Raw genomic sequence first — 19,783 nt, 5'->3', positions numbered from 1 at the left:
TCGTAAGCAATTGTTCGTAAAAGCAATTCTTCGGGCATGCAATTGACCGTAATACTAATTGTTCGTAAACAAATGTTCATAAAAGTTAGGCTACAGCTTTAAAAAAAAAACAGTTACAATATTGTTTACGAACAATCAATTAGGGTAGCCTATATGCTAGAGATGTGCTAATTGTGCTTAAACACATAATTGTGCCACTGAAAGAAATCTGCAGCTCCTTGCCCGTTCAAAGCACTGGTATGCTGACGGCACCTTCAAGACAGTGCCTTCAAACACTTCAGTGCCTCTGGTGTATGCCCTGCTGGGGGACAAAAGGAGAGGGACATACATTCATGGAGTTGTTACCTGCTGTTCCAGAGACAATCATGACTGACTTTGAGATGGCCATGGTCAATGCAGAGAGTACCCACTTTCAACTCACCGTAAAAACATGGCATCTGGCAACTCAACTCACATGAGGTAGGTGTGAGGTACAAGTAGCACCTTTGAACCCTGGGCAGTCGCCATGGATTGTTACACTATGGGTCTCGGGGAACACTGGTCTTGATCACACACCAAACTAACAAGTGGGTCCACGTCCCACCTCATGGGCAACAACCTCGACTGGTTGGCTAAAACTTGTTAGAAATCCTGCTGCCTTGCAGGAAATACTTTTTTAAGTAAAGGCTAGGCCCACCGCCAATAACTGTGGTTAGCGTCAGGAAGGGCATCCGGCTGGAAAATCTTTGCTCCAAAATATTATTTAAATGCAGCAAAAGCTAAATACTAGAGCATGGAATGAAAATTGTGGAGCGAATACTAGAAAAGAGGTTGAGAACATTGGTGAAATTAAATGATATGCAGTTTGGATTTATGCCAGGAAAAGGTACAGTGGATGCTCTGTTTATATTGAGAAGAATGCAGGAGGAATACCGAGAGAAGCAGAGAAAACTATATATGTGTTTCGTCGACTTAGAAAAGGCATTTGACAGAGTACCAAGGAAAGTGATGGAGTGGGCAATGAGGAAAAGAGGTATACCGGAGGTAATAGTGAGAGCTGTGATGTCTATGTATGAGGATGCAAGAACAAAAGTGAGAGTTGGATCAAATTATTCAAACGAGTTTTTTGTGAAGGTTGGTGTACACCAAGGATCAGTTTTGTCACCTCTGATATTTGCTATTGTGGTTGACGTTGTAACTGAAGGAGTGAGGGAGGGCTTATTGAGTGAAATTTTGTATGCAGACGACCTGGTCTTGACAAGTAATAGTATGGAGGGACTGGAGAGAAAGTTTGAGAAATGGAAAGAAGCATTTGAAACTAAGGGTATGAAGGTGAATCTTGAAAAAACAAAAGTGATGGTGAGTGGAGCAGAAGGAACAGTTGTTGAGAGCAAAGTAGATCCCTGTGGAATATGTGGCAAGAGAGTGATGAGAAATTCAATGCAATGCAAGGAATGTGGAAAGTGGGTACATGCAAGATGTGCTAATGTCAAGAGAGCCGCAACAAGATTGGCGAAGTGTTTTGTTTGTGGGAAATGCAGTAAAGGAAGGAATGAAGTGGAAGGCCATGATGATGAGTTCTGCCATGGCATCGAAACAGTGACAGACTTCTGTTATCTGGGTGATCGGATAAATGGAAGTGGTGGATGTGAAGCAGCGGTGACAACAAGGGCAAGATTGGGCTGGGCAAAGTTCAGGGAATGTGGGGAAATGTTGTATGGCAGAAAATTCTCACTAAGGATGAAAGGGAAAGTATATCGGAGCTGTGTGCGGCCTGCAATGCTATATGGTAGCGAGACATGGATATTGAGAGAGAGTGAACTGGCAATCCTGAGAAGAACGGAAAGGTCAATGGTGAGAGCAATGTGTGGGGTGAAAACGAGAAGGGAAAAAAGGACTGAAGAATTGTTGGATATGCTAGAGATGAGAGAGACCATAGACCAACTGGCAAGGGCAAATGGAGTAAGATGGTATGGACATGTGATAAGGAGGGAGGAAGGAAGTTTTCTTAGAAAGGCACTAGATCTAAAGGTGGATGGGAAGAGGAAACGCGGTCGTCCAAGAAGAACGTGGAAACAACAAGTGAAGGATGAATTTAAAAAAGTCGGACTGAAGGAGGAAGATGCAAGGGACAGGGTGAAATGGAGAAAAGGGATTAAAACAATTGCTGCGCGGAAACAATCGGCCACCCCCACTAGTGGGGAACAAACCGACGATGGATTATGATGATGATGATGAACTCACCGTGGCTGTTTCTTCTATTTGTGCCAGTGCATTTGGAGAAAGACGATGGGAATGGATTACCAGATGTTGCTCAGCCATTAATTGACTACTTTGAAGACACTTGGGTTGAGCGCCCAGATTGTCGTCAAGGGCGCCGTCCTCCAATGTTTGCAATTCAAATGTGGAACTGCTATGGTGGCGTCCTCAGTGGCCTTCCCAAAACTAATAATAGCATTGAAGGATGACACAGAGGGTTCATGTTCCAGGTATCTGCAAATCATCCAGATATTTGGAAGTTCATATCTGCAATCAAGCGAGAGCAAAACCTAAATGAGGTTCGCATTGAACATTATGTCAGTGGCCAGGCAGGACCCCCTCCGAAGAAGAAGTACAAGGACAGTGCAGAAAGACTAACTAGAGTCGTCCGAACCTGGCGTCAAGACTTTCAAGATAATGAAATTTGTGATTACTTGCGTGGAATTGCACACAATACTTCATACTAAACTTGGCTCGTGGACAATTTGTACGAAGTTACTTAAAGTAGTATTGGTAGTGTAAGCAAAGAATTGCTTAACACAGACTATTGTTGCATTCCAATAACTAACAAAAAATGCGCTTTTTCATTGTGCTTATTTGTTTATGTCGTCGTAACTTGGTTATTCAGGAAAATTTGCATTATGCACCTTCATCGGAAATTGTAAGACAAACCTTGCTGTTGCGAAAAATTGTTCACGAACAATTCACCTATCACCTGTTTACGAACAATTCACCTATACGAAGAATTGATGTATACGAAGAATTGCTTTACGAAGAATTGCTTTACGAAGAATTGTTTACGAACAATTGTTTTACGAACAACTGTTTACGAACAATTCACCTATAACCCTGTCTGCCAGCTTAGCCCGTGCTTTATTTACCTCTTTATGATAAGGTTCAATAGCCTACTTTCGACGTGGTCATTATTGAACAAATTTGTACATTAGCATACTTTACGCCAAACCACATCACTGGTAAGAATTTAGAATGTCTCTACTGTAAAGAAAATATTTGTCCAAGAATGCTTCAAATCATTATCACAAGGTGGAAATTATTTAGCGTTGGTGCAGGCAGTAATAGAATGTAAAAATAAATACCAACACGGTGTGGAAATGATGTTTATTAACGTTAAAAATGCAAACACACAGACCAATACTGCTAACTGTAGATAGAAAAATCTTGTCTTCAGAAACCAAGTTTTTATTGCAACACGTCATCCTATCATAAGATCAGGATTAGCCTACGTTTGTTTTTCTGTGGTTGATTTTGCATCAATCAACATCAATTTATCGTTAAAGCGATATGAACTTCATTATAAGTAGCCCTAACTCCAGTCAATTCATGGCAATGTTTCTAACTGATGGGCAAGCGCTTCTCCTTGTGAATGGATGAGTATGGAGTTAGGTCGGAGTGTGGTGAGGATCCGGGGGAAGAAGAGCGGTATAGAGGAGGAGGAGACGAAGGAAGCCTCGTTTTCTTTTTATTCTTCCTTTTTTTCTTTGATATTGTAAGAAAGATAAGTGCGATACCTACGATGATAAGGACTGCTGCCAGTGATCCGAATATGTAAGCCAGGAGAAGTTCTAAAAAAAATGCACAATGTGACAATCATTGATTATACTGTAGCAAACCACTAAAGCATTGGCTATGGCAATACTGTTTTCTAATTAGCCTACACGTAATGGCTTCGCAGGCACATTCAAATCCTGCATGAAGAAATTAGACTTTGCATTGCTTTACAGTAAACGAGACCCAATAAGCCATCGTCCGCCCCGTTAGCTCAGTGGTTACGCGCCCGGCTCAAGATCACGCGGCGCAAGTTCGATTGGTGTGCGCTTGAACAACGTACTTTCAGGATTGCTCTCCATTCAGCGGCATTTAGTGAATGGAATAATTCCCCTACAACAACATTTCAACAATCGGAAACATCACTCTGTAAATCTTGGTAACCGGCCCTGCGTCAAGAGCCTCTAGAAGTATGCGAAACTACCAGGAATAACTTATCAAGGCTTTGTTAGTCCGCGGATAAAGATTCAAAACCAACCAATGCGATACAAGCACGTTAAAAGGACTTCATTTTCTAACCATGTGGAGAATAGTTGGCGTGCATAGTTTGTGCATTTTCTTCTATAAAATGCTTTCATATAAATAGGGGCATGTTCAGTTGTTCACCACATGATGCAAACAGTACACAATAAGTTCTACTAAACAAGCATCTAGCTTGCATGGAGAATCAGACGAACTGTAAAACGTATTCATTCGATATTTGTCTATCAAATTAATTTTATTGGTTATAAGTCCTAAAAAATTTATGAACATCTTCTGATTTAATTTGTAATACAAATTTAATAACATAAGCCGTACAGTATTATGTGGAGTTAGACAACTGAATTATACAGACTTCCATCAGGCGGTCAGACAAGATTAATTTACTTTCATTAAAATATCAACTGTCTTTATCCCTGATATAAATGTTTACCACAGTATGTATTGTTAATAAGCATTTTCATTTGCAAGAGATATCTTGGCATCAGACAATCGTGATACTTATCATAGGGAATGAAAACGTTGTAGCGTGGCACATTACCGAAGTAGAACAAAAAACATGTGAAGCAAAAAAAAAATTACTTTGATTCTTTTCTGTTACTTCCACATCCGGGACCTTTTCGCTTTCAACGTCAGAAATAGTTGCTTTTCCGTTTTCTAACTTTGCAATAGAGATTGGGCCCAGACTAAGGAAGCCAGTGTTCCCTTGTACTTCAGGCGAAGATCTTTTTTTCCTTCTAGCAAATGTTTCTTCTTCCTCCAATCCACTGCATAATGGCTGGGGAAACAAAGCAGCAAGTTTTAGCGCACCCATTCAAGGACAGGTATTATTTCTATTTTGCAGTATTTTACTGCATATGAAAAACTATTTGAGTCGTCCCTCAAAATTGCGGTGACTTTCAAATTTAGAAATCTTGTATTGTAAGTCTCCCTATCCTCTTCTAAAACTTCCTGTAACGCACAATTTTTTGAAGCTTATTTGTTTTTTCTTTTTGAAGGATTAAAAAATAGTTCTTTACAAACACCAAAAATATCAATACCAAAAGATATCAGTCATCCGGACGGCATTAACAAAAAACTGAAGTGATTGAAAGTAAACAGTGAAACAATAGCCTACTGGCTCTACCTTTAAGAAGGCGCCTTCCCGCAGGTAAAGCGCTAACGAATTAGGTGACGCGTGCGCAGACACAATTAAACAAATGAGCCTTGGGAACACTACAGTATGTCAAAAACAGAACGACACACTTTATAAAGTTCAGTCATTAGGCACGCAATGATCTTCAGGTAGATTGGCGACATTTCACTTGTTCATGAAAGAGAAACTTGCTTTTGCAACTTTCCAGATTTTTGCAAGATTCCATTCTTGTAATGTAACTTATGGACTAAAAGTTTGTTAACAATTTTTTTATGAATCATGCGCTGACGTCATGTTGAGATGCATCTTTTTAGAGACTGGTCACTCTGAAGCCTACTTGCTAAATGAACATGTGCATGGCAGCCCTATCAAGGCACTCACTTTGCTGATTGCTTATTCTTCAGATGAGCTGGAATAAAAATGATCTTTTTTGTAAAGCCTACAGAAGCTGGTGTTTTGATTGGCGACACTAACTCTGATAAATTTGTGATAAAGAAGTTATAATAAAAAATAAATTAATAAAATGCGTAACAAAATTTGTTCAAGTGTTTCAACTCACCCCAGATCCAGAGCAGCTTTCTTCAGTTTTATTGCAAACTAGAACCTCGCAATGTAGATACACATACCTGAAACATGTTGCTCATGATAAATTAACAGCGATTGTTGGTGTAAGTGAGCGTGAGCCAGTCTTTACTTGCCATTGACATCCCATGTTACAATAATGTTCTTCGTTGCTTGATTGTGACGAAACAAAGCGAAAGATCAAACCGAATGAAATCCAGATTTAACTTTTACCTCAAACCAACAATAAATTTATCATTGCAGGTATTATTCATTACAACAACTTTTCAAGTTATTCAAGCTTCATACCAACAGATTAGCTACCGATTAAAATCGGCCCATTAAAGATATTGGACTAAGCTTTTCCTTCGGGCACAAATCATAATCCACTAATTGGAATCGCAGATTGCAGTTCCTCAGATGAATTTGACGTCAATTGGTTTTTAAATCTTGTTCTAATAATAAACGATTAATCTCATTGTCCACTTAAACCGCTTTTGTTGGTGAGTCTATCACTAATTCTACATTTCAAGAGCTTCACTCTGCTACTTCGTCTTACTCAACACCATCCTTCCATTGGAACATTTGGAATGAAAATCTTGACTGGAATCCGACCCCGTTGGAATAGATGCGAACAGTCCCGTCGTCATAATTGGCACACCTAAAGGAGAATAGTTTTATGAAACACAAAAACAAAAGTTAGATTACGGAAAACATAACAATGTGTGACATTTGTGTGACTCGTAAAATCAAGATAAAACCTAATTTTTCCCAATTAGAAAAATAAATCATATTAGGCCCCCACGTAAATCATTTAATTTTGTATGGCCAAATTATTGGCAAACTACTAAACAGCAGAGCAAATTTGGCAGCCCTGATAAGAATCAATGAAATGCCGCAAGCTCTGCATGGTTGAATTGAGTGGCCATAGAATGAGTTAGATTTTGCTTTTGGTATTTTTTTTGGTAAGATTTTAGAGTTCCTATACTATGGTTGCCGTTGTTTCAAAAGCATTAAAATCATAAGTTTGAAATTTAAATGTCTAAAAATTATTTAAGGAGCACGACTTAATTTCTCTTCACTGCGCAGGTGCGCCACTTCCCAAATCATTGAAGAGATTTTCTTCTCGAGAGCTATCGCGTTTATGCCAAAGAACGAGAAGGTCCAGAACCAAATGTTAGGGGGCTTTTGTCAGTGAGAAGAAAATTTTCCTCCAGATAAAAATTATATAGATACGACACACTTGGCGATCAAAACATAAATTATTATCATCAATCCATCAATCTATTAAGTTTGCTTTCAGTATAGCTCCCCATTCATTTCAACGTACAATGCCAGATAATACAACATATTAATGTTGTTCACATACAAGCCACACCATAGAGGCACCGGAGGCACGTTACGAAGCTACAGTGCATTCAAGGCTAATAAGGGCGACAAAATTGACTAGAGACTATCTGATCTTTAAAAAGAACACAAATGGAAAAATTATACATGTATGTCCATTACCATGTTTGAACGGCAATGGTTGCACCCTGAAAGGCTACGTACACCATCTGGCTCTTACCTTCCAATGATGAGGTAGTGAAAGTTTTCCGCTGGAGCAACCCCGTAATCGTCACTGGTTGTTGCATAACAACTCTGCATTGTCATGGCAATCTCATCCGTACCAAACACGTCAACCATGTCCACAGAGACATAGACTGGAACGCCTGCAGAGCAAGGACAACCATTGGCCTAAAAGTTTCAGTTTTTCAGTGACGGGCCAGACGGTTTTGAGAAAATCTGTTTCATAATTTAAAACTTTTGCATAAATTTACTAATAAAGCTAAGAAACATCTAATGTGTTTTACTGAATTGGTGCCAACTTAAGAATTTTGGTCCAATAGATCTTTATGACGATGGGTCTTGACAATATTGGGCGAACTAGCTAAAACTAGCCGAACTCAATTTGACGACACTGGACGAGCTAGCCAAAAACCGTGACTCATGGAAACAGATAACCCATGGTGATGCGCAATCCGCTGCAAGCAAAGATGGCGATTAAATACAGTAAGCTTATAGCCAGGGCCAGATTTAGCTGATGGGGGGCCCGGGGCACTTTTAGATCGGGGGCCCTGCCTACCTACCCTACCCTACCACCTACACCCTCTGCCCCCCCCCCCCCCTTAAATTGGGGCCTGAGTATAGCCTATGTGTTTCGCAGAAGGTCGATGTAGAATTTGAATTGTTCTACATTGCATGTACAGCCTACTTTTATTATTTTCTAGCGGTTCAAAAATAAGCTTGGAGCAATTAGCAATCAGGCAATCACATAATTTGGTAATTTTTTTTGTTTCCTATTTTCGTTTCTGAAAGCCTGGAGCAATAAGGCATCACAAAAATCATCTTCAACCTACCTACAATGATCTTTGGCCTGTATCCAAGTTTACTCTTTGGATGAAAATCACTTCTTTGGTACAAATTCATCTCCACAGCCAAAGTTCCTTGAGAGGTGATAAAGTTTAAAGTCCTGAAAGAAATCAATATATTTTTCGGTCAGTTTCATTTTTCAATGCTTAACTCATTCACATCTTGAAGGCCGCACTTAAATTTCCTCTGCAATGTTGAAGGCTCCGGACATTCGATTGGCAACAGCAAAACTGAACCAATCAAGCAACGGACCATGATTTTTATGCAGCTTCTTTATTTCAATCTTAGATAGTTGACTGAGATGATTTTAAAATGGACGTAGGGTCGACATACAGAAAGGTCACCTGATTGTGCTTTGGCACAGCACTTAAACACGCTTGAAAGTGGACGCAAGGAATGGCTCCTTTGCCTTCCCAGCTAACGTACACTAAGTCTTCAACCACCAGCAATTACAACATGAACAAACGCGCATAATCGTAGCCTATATACTGGGAAGTGGAGGCTTGACAACTAATTACTAACTCTAGCGTAGTGAGTGTAGATTTCAAACATAGGCTGCGCCAACGCACGGCATGAAGCATTTTGCACGGGCAATTGTGTTCATACATCGACGCTGTCAACTCAGGTTTTAAGATTGTCTCTGATTATTTTTAACTATTATATCAAGACCCTTACGTATTAATTGGTACACACTTTATTGTATGGTTGACCGTGGGCGGGCCTGTGACTTCTTCTGTGAATTATTTGAAGTATTATTATTATACTAACCAAACATCCAAGATTGAAATAAAGATGTTACAAAATTCCAGTTCTTCGTTTTCTTGAAGCTAACCACATGATCCTCACCTGATGTCAGGAGTAAGCGCGAACTCGGAAGATACATTATATTTGTCTTCATAATCGCAAGTGAAGTTGAGGAGAGCTTTTGTGGTCAGCAAGGCGCCATCTTGTGATGGATTACCGTCTTTGGAAAAGACAATGACATTTCTGTAAATGTAGTTGTCGCTGTTGTGCTGAAATTAAACGTTAAAACAGTTAAAGAAGAACGTTATATAATGACCCCAACCTTTTTTAAACAGACAACGAGAAAATGAAACAGAGTAGCTCATTTTTCATTCACAATTGCTGGTGCATTTTACGTGACTCGTAGCAACAAGACTAATGCACATAATAAATAACTCAGTAAAGTAGAGTTCTGTACATACGCCATAACAATAATTAGACCTAATAACGATCAAGTTTGATGGATTGCCTCATTATGGGAACAGATTTATTGTTTGACGATAATGTCTCCTAAAGTTTTCAACACCGTCTTTGCGCAATGTTTTTCTAAGAATTTGTCCGACATTTTAAGAATCCTAACATGACTTGTTTACAATAAGCATTACAATGAAGATAATGCCTTTAGCCGAGTAGCACAGCAGCTCATAAAAAGTAATATTTTATTTATAAAAAATCGTTGATGCTTGACAATTACACTTCGGTTATAAGCTGAAACTTCAAACCTGTGTCACTCGCACAATGTCTCTATAACGAACAAAACCGCCAACATCACTTTTTTATGCAATAGATTGAGTTTCTTTGTGGTAGTGGCAGTTTGCACTACAGTAGCTTTGGGATCACAGCTCCCAAGTCATAGCACATGACTAGGAAACTGTGTTCCGAAAGCAAGTGCAAACCACCACTATCTCAGCGAACTCGCAGCATCAGACTAAAACAAGTTCATTGTTAGATTCTTAATTGGGCATTATTATTATGAAACTTAATGGTTTCTAAAAGTCTGTCAATTATGTTTTGTGATGACGCAACAAACATTATTTTACGAAATTGTTTAAATTAAAATAATTGACAAAACGCTTCCTGTCCTTTTACAATTAAATGAAAAGCAATGAAATGTTGGAGCTATGCCTTAAACTTCGAATGTAAACAATGAAACACCTCAGGGGGGGTCCCACAACCACTGAAGGGTTGATAGAGGGTAAGTATGAAGCCTTCGCTGTCTTCATCGGCGTGGCATTGTGGGTTGCTGTTGACATGGATCTGTTTGGCCGAGGTGACGTCGATTTCGTTAGCCGTGAAGTAGCTAAACATTTGGAACAAGAGTTACCGAGGAATGTCAAGCGTTGTCAACATTTCATGACATAATCACAGCTTTTTGTAGGCTACTGTCCATTATCATCATTTACTTTTTGGTCCACTCACAGGTTGTGTTGACATTTGTGTAAATAAACTACATACCAATTCAATAAATAAACTTCATGCCAAATAAACTACATACCAATTCAACAAAGCAGCCTAAAACATTCAACTGCATCGACGAATTGCTGATTTCAAATAAAATGTGGTAAGGTATGTCAAATGCTATGCATGTATGAAAAGTCTGATTAAAATGTTTTTAACAACGTAGGTAAAGCGTCTGAAACCGTAGCAAACAGACTTAATCATATTTCATTTTGTTTTTGTTGTTGTTAGCTTATATAATCACTCGTTAGTTGTAGCCTACAATGTTGGAGTTAATTTTCCACAAAGCAAATAGTAATTTATTTCGTTCGTTCTCAGACATTTGGACAATTCACCCATGACTGAACGTTATCACGATGCTGTTGGAAAGGCACTCCAAAGTCACTTCTTCTTTTTCAGCAAGAACTGCCCCTGTTGGAACAAAACAAGAAAAACCTGATGCGAATCAAGATTGAACCTACACTAGGGATGTGACTTTTTTGAGGTTACATGGTTAGTTTGCAGCCAGTTTGACACAGCTCAAGAGCATGTGTCTGTGTCCTTGGCCAAGACACTTAAATGCATGCCGTCGATTACGGAGAGGCGCCCTTTCGACTATAGCCGTTGCTTTTGCATGTATGAATAGTACGCTGCTATGGAGAGAAATGCCTACGGCCTTTTTTAGGGCCATGGTCTGCTGAAGTAAAGTTTGGCAGGGAATTAGTGTTCTCGTAAGTATAAAAATGGAAATGAAAGTCATTTTAGAGTGGAAATTATTAACATTTAATTGTAAAGTAACAGTGCAGACTTATGAGAAGTTAGAAACTGATGCAGTAGGCCAACGCAATGATGTCTTAATATGTGGCATGCTCTAAAAACACTCCAGTCAATGTTTCTCTCATGTCATATTGTGTAACTTGAGCGTTTAAGGAAGAAAAATTAATTGTGTTGAAAGTTCAATAACCTACCTCAACTTTCAAATATCAGAGCAAAGGGCAGATGAATGTTCTAGCAGAATTCTTTTACAACTTTTTGGAGATTCTTTGTTGATTAAACCGACAAACTTCAATTTTTGCTTATACTCGATTCAATGAAAACTTTCGCTTTTGGTGAAAGTAGCTATTTTAGAAAGTTGACTGAATCGTTTATAAAGGTCTTACCTGCGCACAATGCCAGCAGCAAACCAACTCTCCAACTCATGACCCTATTCAATATTCGAACAATACACAATAAAAGGCGTTTGAAGCAGTTTGGGATTATCAAAGCATATTTTTTTACATTTAAATAATGTGAAAATCTGAAACTGAAAGAAGAAACTAAAATATCATCCGTAATCTGTTACCTCATGGATTTCCAAACTACGGATCACTGCAGTGGATAGAAATTGACATGATGATTAGAATCAACTCAGATTTTAGGTGAAAATATATTTCACTCTGCAGAGCACCACATAGTGCTTGTTGAAAAAAAGTCTTCAAACAATGGTAACGAGTTCTTTTTGTTAATAATATTTTGCTTAAATTAATTATTATCGTGATGGTGACAGCGTTACAAACCAGTCAGGTTGACAATGGCTTCGGACTGTAGCCAAATTTTGGGGCCTGGTACTACATAATATTAGGGGCCTAAAACACCCTTTGGAAAGAAAACCGTATTGTATTTTGCTATACTGTAGAATAGAGCGTTCGCATCAAGATCTTTTTATTTAGGAACAACTTAAGACTGCTGATAAGTCTGCTAACAAACCACCAACGTCTCTTTTCTGGATTTTATTGGTAATTCTCTTTAGGTATTTTCAAAGCTGTGACTTGTTTGCAGTTGTTGTTTTTAACAGTGTCTGGTTTTATGAGGCCGGAATATCGTATTGATATCGACGGCCTTGATGCTCACATGACACATTCTGTCAGTAAATGCAGCTGGTTTTGTGGCAAACACTGTAATCTAAACTACTAGTTAATCCATTCATTAAATTAATAATAAAGAATGGGCTCTCAAAAGACTGGTTTCTGTTGTAGCCCAAGTTTTTTTTTTTCTTCTTATGGCTTTACCATACTTCAATGTTGGTTGTTGGTGTAGATTGCAGTACTCCACAACATTCTGTCAGCAGTATCTTCTTCTTTCACTTCCACTATTTCTATATCTTCTGCCACACATCTCGCCATATTCTCTTCGGCCTTCCTCGCTTTCTTTTACAAATATCCAACTGTCATATTTCTCTTCCAACATAATCTTCGTCTCTCCTACGACGTGACCCAACCATTGAAGGTGTGTCTCTCTCAGCTTGTCTTCCAGCTCTTCAACTTGCATTCGTTCTCTGATGATTTCATTGCTTGTTCTGTTATTCTTGTAAGTCTCAGCAGCCTTTTAAGCTCTGGAGAGCTTTCTAAGCATCTCTATTTCTCACAGCTAAACGAACCTTTCATTTGTGATCAATGCTGACTGAAAAATGTAGTCTAGCTGTACACTTGTCGAAGCTCAGTCATTTAAAAGTTAATTACTGATCTACAAAACATTTGTAAAGGTGTTCTCCATGACCTAATAAAAACCATTTAGAAATCTAGTCTGCTCAAGTTGCAGTAAACGCAATCGCTGTATGAAGCCGCGCTTGGCTGAGGTCTTCGTTTATGACGTCACGAGCATTGATAGTCAAAACCAGTTTGGCTTGCCTCGGGGCTATTCCAGATAACTCAGCAAAGGATAAGTTTACCTCTTAACAATTATTATTTTCAGGTTTAAAATAGTTCATAATGAGATATCATAATGAGGGATGCGCAGTGACAAGGGTGCGTTATAGATGGATCTGTTCAGCAGCGGAAACGCCGCTGTCAAAGAAACGTTTATTCGGATGGTCACATTCCTTTTGTGATGCAAAGAAGCATTGTGTAGAAATTAAAGAAAAATTAAACCCAAAGTAGTGGAGGGTCTGAAGGGACGTGACTCCCAAGATATCTTGACCAACGTTGCTTTAGTTTAGTTGTAAAAATTTCCTTTTGTTTTAACTTTTGTGTGGGGACTGGGTTTTTGTGCGTAGATTGTTGCACACTTGAATCCTGATCCATTGGTGTCTCTGCTCCTCAGATGGTGCTACTGGTTGTCGCTAGGAGGCGTTACATCCAAACAAGAACCACGAGCTTGAGCATCTTGGTTATTAGCAGCAACATCATCCTACTGGGAAATTCCAACTTGTTGAAGCGCAATTGGTAGAACTTAACCTTTATCCCTCCTCCGCATGTAAACCATTTCCCTCCCCAGAAGACGAGGGAGCTCATCTTTTTGTCTCAAATCACCGCCACCTACACTTTGACGTGCGCCGAAGCTTAAAATGCTCTCACTGATAAAGTCAAATACTCGGTTCCTTTCAGTCACCTTTGTATCAACTTTTCATCATCCACAAACAGTTTACATGTTCATCCGCCCGAGGCACTCCCACCTCCGTTACCAGCCGTCTTTACTTCTGTCCAATCATCAATGACAATAACTGACCAACTGTGGGCAGCAATGATGACCATGTCCAATCTCTCTCCATCCAACATCTACACCACACCTAGACGCCAATACGCGGTTTGTTTTTACAAGAAATGATGATGTGATCCACGACAGCTCCTTCCATTCAGTGAAAGTTGCCCGCTCTGAAGCATGGAAATAGCTGTCTTCAAATAAAATGTTTCCGCCAACATCATTGGTTTAAGGTATGAACAACCTCGGAGGTGGGTATCCTCTACTTTGAAAGTAGCGCGGTATCATTGTGGTTATACGTTTTGATGAGGAACGAAAGCAAGTACCGTACGTGGTTCCGACGTGGTCGTAGTTTTGAAACTAAACTTGCTACAGCTATCACTATAAAATTATTTGATTAAGATGGACGATATGGTGTAGGCATGTTGCATTGGAGCTTGGCAGAAAGTGCTACCTGTGAGTGTGGTGAAATGCAGACGGCAGCCCACATAATCAATGATTGCCCGCGGTACAGACCACCTCATGGTATAGAAGGCCTAGTCTCCAATGACGGCACCAAGCAGTAGCTTGCGGGGAAGGGTGACTAGTCCTCACACCCGTTGATCGACGTTGCCTTACATGAGAGATTTTTTTTTCATTCGCGCAACGCTCAGAGTTCAAGATGAATACCATTGCATCTTGCGGGTTTATAATTTTCCACATGAAATGGATTTGTTCCCGGTCTCATCATTAGTGCGTCCGCCCGTGAGTCGTCCACACACCCAAACACTCAGCAGGCACACCATACTTACCTGGGAGATACCTACCAGGGAGACGAGGGACTCACTACGACCGGAGCAAGAGTGGGAGCTCCCGATGTTGGGGATTTACACCGAAGGCAAGTTGACCCCATGTGTTCTATCAGAAACAATTTAGGTTTGTGGTATAAAACGAAGTAAAGCGAAATCCCGAAAACGGATTTAGCTGCTGCGTGCCACAAGCTCACCGACTGTGCCCTGATATACATAGCGACAAAACGAGAGAAGAAGAAAAAGAAGAAGTACCTTGTGAAGCCAAAATGACCTTGAAAACGAATGCTATAACGTTTCAGTAGCTTACTAGGCTACATCTTCTACTATAGTATTTCAACGTTATTATGGGAAACAAGTTGTACTTGACCATTTAGTGGGAAGACGATTGAGCTCTACCCAGTTAAGCTAAACAACTGAATTAAATTTCACCACTGCAATTAAACTGAGTCAACAACGAGAGTTGAACCCGGGACCTTCTGTTTACGAGACAAGCACTTTACCACTGGGCCATGGCGCCACTGAAAGGATTACAAATTTTGAAGACTTTCCAAACGTGGATTCATTCAACTTGTTAAACTTTGATTGAATGATTGTGAAAACAAACATCGGCCTATTTTCTTGCAACTGAAAAAGTATTTTAAGCATAAGATAAACATCCACAGCAAGGGTTCTCGAATTTCGTGTAGAAACGAGCGTTCCTCTTGACTGTCCTTGCCAGAACTCTGCGCTGTCTACATCTTGAAGGCATAGCTTGAGATGAGATTGAATGATCGATAATGGGAGTTTTTATCCTCGAATTGAGAAAGCCTAAATGAGAGCTTAATCCTGACTTTTTGTATAGGCTACTTGTAGAGGCTTTGAACCGTTGACGCAAGCTCGGTTACCGAGGTTGATGAAGTGACGTTACCGCTTGTAGGCCTAGTAGGCCTACAATTAGGCCTAATATTAGTAGACCATAATACAAAAATAATAAAAAAAATTAGCCTCCAGTGAGAATCGAACTCACGACCCCTGGTTTACAAGACCAGTGCTCTAACCCCTGAGCTATGGAGGCTTGCCCAAACATAATTTGTTGAGTGAAAGTGATCGTTTTGATCAATTGTTGACAAATCTGTGAAGCCCCATCCAAGCCACTTGTCAAAATGAATTTCAATGATACAACACCAAATTTCCTTGATACATCACTACACGTATATATAACGTTGAAACAGTTGCAGTTAAATGAGTTTGGTAATGGTGATATGATTAGGTAGAAGTTTGTTGTCATCCATCCGGCGCCATGGCTTAGCGGTAAAGCGTCTGTCTAGTAAACAGGAGATCCCGGGTTCGAACCCCGGTGGTGCCTCGTTTTTAGTCTAATCATCATCAATATGCTCCTTTCTCGTATTGGAGATTGGATACAATGAGCTGCTTGAAATATATTTATAATTTATTTTTGTCCATTGAGACATATTTGTGTCCAAATCATTCTTGGTCTACCCTTGTTTCTTTTACCATTTATCTTCCCTTCAATTAATGATCTTTGTAACTAGTTTTGCCTCATTGTCTGTCCGAAATGCTTCAATTGATTTAAAGTGATCGAAATTTAGCCACTGAAAAAGAGTGAGAATCGCACTTTGCATGAAATTAAACCCGTTAAGTAGGCTATGTAATCCAACCGGCCTCCAGTTTTCTACTAAAATGCTGAAGCCGCCAAGAAATATGGAGATGTTGTAGGCTATTTAATAAAGAGACGTTATAAATCTACACTAAGAAAATTCAAGTCCTTTGCTTCTGTCAGGAAAAATGCCTCCACAATTGACTTTTTTTTTCCGTACCGACGTTTCATGCGATGACATCAACACACCAAAAAATTCATCCTCGTAATTGCAACTTGTGTTTACTTTAAAAATATTGCCTATGCCAAACTGCCAAGATGAAGCTTTTGAAGATTTGTTCTCAGTTCAAGATAATACGTATGCTTTCAGGGGCGCCGGAACGATTTTTGACTGGGGGGGCAAGATTAAGAAAAAAGGGCACTTTTGTTTACTAAAAGGCCAATTTTTTTCAAGTTTTAAGATAAGATATAGCGATAATGCTCATCTATCAGCTCATTATGTATTGAGTAATGATAGCCTACAAGTGTCCGGTATACAAAGAAGGGCATCATGCTATGTTATAATGATGTAACCTACTGTCAAGCCTTAAAGCAGTCTGCGGCCATGGCCGCTAAGTAGTGCTTGAATGACAGCCGGTGCTACCTCCTCAATCGGCCAAGTTTGGCCGCCAGTCTTTTCTAACTAATTATTTAATTTCGCAATAGAATGATTGTGGATTAACTGTCGAAAACATGTATAGTATCAAAGAGTGACGCAAAATTAGGTCAGCGCGTCATAATCGCCACTGTTGCATTGTGCGGGAATATTTGTTGTTGATGGAATATATCCATCTGCGATCACCAGCGCTGTAAGTCTTGTTTGTAATTCCCGACGTTTCTTTTAACAATATTGCTGGCAATATTGTCGTTTTTATGTCGACTCGATGTTGTCGGACATTGAATCGTTGTTAAAAAGAAGAACTAGATTAGTTGACGTCCGAGGGAAAAATATTTTTTGATCATATTTTGCAAAAATTATGCTTCTTTTAGTAATGTCCTTCACATCATTGAAATACTTATTTTATTACCTTGCCGTCATCGTCAACACATGTCGAACGTTGCTTTTCGTTGCTAAAAAGAATTCTAGGGTAGTGGCGAACCTTTAAAATCAGCCACATTGGAGACACTTCAGTGGCGTAGCTAAGGAATGTGCCACCCGGGGCGGATTCAGATTTTTCCGCCCCTTCAAGAAAAAGCATGTGAAAATGAAATGCGTTTTTTTATCAGATTATAATCAAAATCAAAAATCGTAGTCTGAAAGTGCCGCCCCCCTCGCCCTGCCCTAGCTGAGACACTCGTGCGAGTGTCGTTAGATGGTCCGCAGTACTGGATTACAATCCCGATAAAGCAGTTATTGCGTGGTGCAACGATTCTATTGTACGACGTCGCCCAGGCCCAGACTTCAACAACGCTAAGTGATCATTTTAGCATTGTTGCAAGTTTAATTCTATTTACTTGTGCCATCGTTATTTTTAGTTTGTATTTTGGCCTTCAAGCACGCAGATTTGGCCGCCGAGAAGGAGCTCCCGGTAGGCCACGATGGCTGCCGAAAAAAAACGAGTTTTAAGGCCTGTATCCTACTGTGTTGCAAAATTTTGTGCCGTAAATATTATTTTGAGGCAAAAATGAAAGATTATAATTAGGCTAAAAGCGAATAGCAGAAATTGTTATATTGCAAAATGTGCAGTAGTTTACATGACATTAAAAGGACACCATTGCCCCCCTTGCCCCTGAATCTGCAGAAAAATTGAGAGCAGGGGGGGCATCCGCCTCCCTGCCCCCCCCCCCCCCCCCCCCGCTTCCGGCGCCCCTGTATGCTTTCTTTCGGAATCGGTTAATTGAATTTTAACAGAATATCGTTTAACGAATACGTTAATATCTACATTGTGAAGTAAGCAACGATCATGCTGCTAAAAGAGAAACTCAATTAATTACATAACTTTAACAAGTTGAATGAATCAAAGTTTGGAACTATTTAGTGTTTGCCGTGGCGCCATGGCTCAGTGGTAAAGCGCCTATCTCGTAAACAGAAGATCCTGGGTTCGAATCCCGGTGGCGCCTGTTGTTTAATTGGAGTTGTTGGATATATTTCAGTTTTTCAGAATTATTGGTTTTGGTATTATTGGTCAATAAGCTGTGATTCTTTTAAGAGTCGGATGCACCAACAACCACGGCCTCCGAGAGAAATCAGGACTGGTCTGGAAACAATACAAAAATGAGCCCCACCAAACTAAGTTTAAGCAAAACATCAAAGCAAATTTACCGCTAAGCCATGGCGCCTGTTGCACGGGAAGAAAGTTCTTACATCACCAACACCAAAGTCATTCAACTGTAACTTTCCAACGTTACGTTACATACGTGTAGTCAGGCGCAAATCTAAGAGTTTTTTTCGGGGGGGGCCAGAAAATTTGAAAATCAATTAAAAAGAAAGAAAAAGCTAAACAGATATGAACAATGATACTACGACATATACGATATGCTAGAAAATAGACATTAAAACAACCATTTTCATCAATTTTGATGCCGAGGGACTAATATCAGCTGTTTAGAAGCATATCAAACCATTTCATGCGGAAACATACAATTTTTCACAAAATTTCAGGGGGGCCCGGGCCCCCTGGGCCCCCCCATAAATCCGCGCCTGCGTGTAGTTACGGTGTATCAACAAAAACTTGCGTTTCACGATGCAAGCAATTTCGATAAGTGGCTTGGTTATTGCTTCTAAACTTTCAATTAAACAAACATTAGGCTACCTAGCAACAACACCATACTTAATTAACATTATACTGTAAAAACAATAAGCAAGCGTTTTCGGCTAGTCATACAGCCATTTTCAAGCCTATTTACATAAGAAATACTAAAGAATCATACAGTGTCACAACAAAAATTGGTCAAATGTAAACATTTTTCTTACAGGCTAGAATGGCTAAGGTTACCCTGTTTATTTACAATTACTGCAAAGTACGATTGTCACCCCATTTCCAGATAGGTTTTCATTCATAAATTTCGATCAATTCTGATTATAAGCGAGGCACCACCGGGATTCGAACCCGGGATCTCCTGTTTACTAGACAGGCGCTTTACCGCTAAGCCATGGCGCCTGTTGCAAGGGAAGAAAGTTCTTAGCCTATAACTCATATCATTAACACCAAACTTGTTTCTTTGTAACGTCGTCGTCGTCGTCGTCGTCTGAGCTTCTGGGGCCGAGGGTCTATCCTTTTACCACCCCAGATTCACGATGTTCCCGGACTACACTGGAAGGCTGCTAGAGAGCAGCCAGTCTTTAGT

The 19,783-nt window shown here is 39.8% G+C and overlaps 1 protein-coding gene and 4 non-coding genes across 5 annotated transcripts; 2 read left to right on the top strand and 3 right to left on the bottom strand.

The window, feature by feature from the left end:
• Window positions 1-3,340: 3,340 nt before the first annotated feature.
• On the bottom strand, window positions 3,341-11,908 carry LOC145770520 (pancreatic secretory granule membrane major glycoprotein GP2-like). Its single transcript, XM_082582190.1, has 10 exons — window positions 11,773-11,908; window positions 10,969-11,044; window positions 10,331-10,475; window positions 9,239-9,405; window positions 8,380-8,492; window positions 7,548-7,692; window positions 6,540-6,641; window positions 5,979-6,045; window positions 4,867-5,062; window positions 3,341-3,821 (listed from the first exon to the last, which is right to left on the bottom strand). Exons 1-10 carry the CDS (start codon window positions 11,810-11,812, stop codon window positions 3,592-3,594), a joined length of 1,281 nt encoding a protein of 426 aa, XP_082438316.1. The 5' UTR covers window positions 11,813-11,908; the 3' UTR covers window positions 3,341-3,591.
• A 3,932-nt stretch (window positions 11,909-15,840) lies between these two features.
• Window positions 15,841-15,913, bottom strand: Trnat-ugu (transfer RNA threonine (anticodon UGU)). The gene has a single exon. It is a non-coding gene; the product is annotated as a tRNA-Thr (tRNA).
• A 219-nt stretch (window positions 15,914-16,132) lies between these two features.
• On the top strand, window positions 16,133-16,204 carry Trnat-agu (transfer RNA threonine (anticodon AGU)). The gene has a single exon. It is a non-coding gene; the product is annotated as a tRNA-Thr (tRNA).
• A 2,280-nt stretch (window positions 16,205-18,484) lies between these two features.
• Trnat-cgu (transfer RNA threonine (anticodon CGU)) lies at window positions 18,485-18,556 on the top strand. Its single transcript has one exon. It is a non-coding gene; the product is annotated as a tRNA-Thr (tRNA).
• A 968-nt stretch (window positions 18,557-19,524) lies between these two features.
• Trnat-agu (transfer RNA threonine (anticodon AGU)) lies at window positions 19,525-19,596 on the bottom strand. The gene has a single exon. It is a non-coding gene; the product is annotated as a tRNA-Thr (tRNA).
• Between the last annotated feature and the right edge of the window lie 187 nt (window positions 19,597-19,783).

Source organism: Aplidium turbinatum, chromosome 5 (assembly GCF_918807975.1).
Source record: "Aplidium turbinatum chromosome 5, kaAplTurb1.1, whole genome shotgun sequence".
NCBI lineage: Eukaryota > Metazoa > Chordata > Ascidiacea > Aplousobranchia > Polyclinidae > Aplidium > Aplidium turbinatum.
The sequence above is the reverse complement of the archived record's forward strand: the minus strand, read 5'-3'. Positions and strand labels throughout refer to the sequence as shown.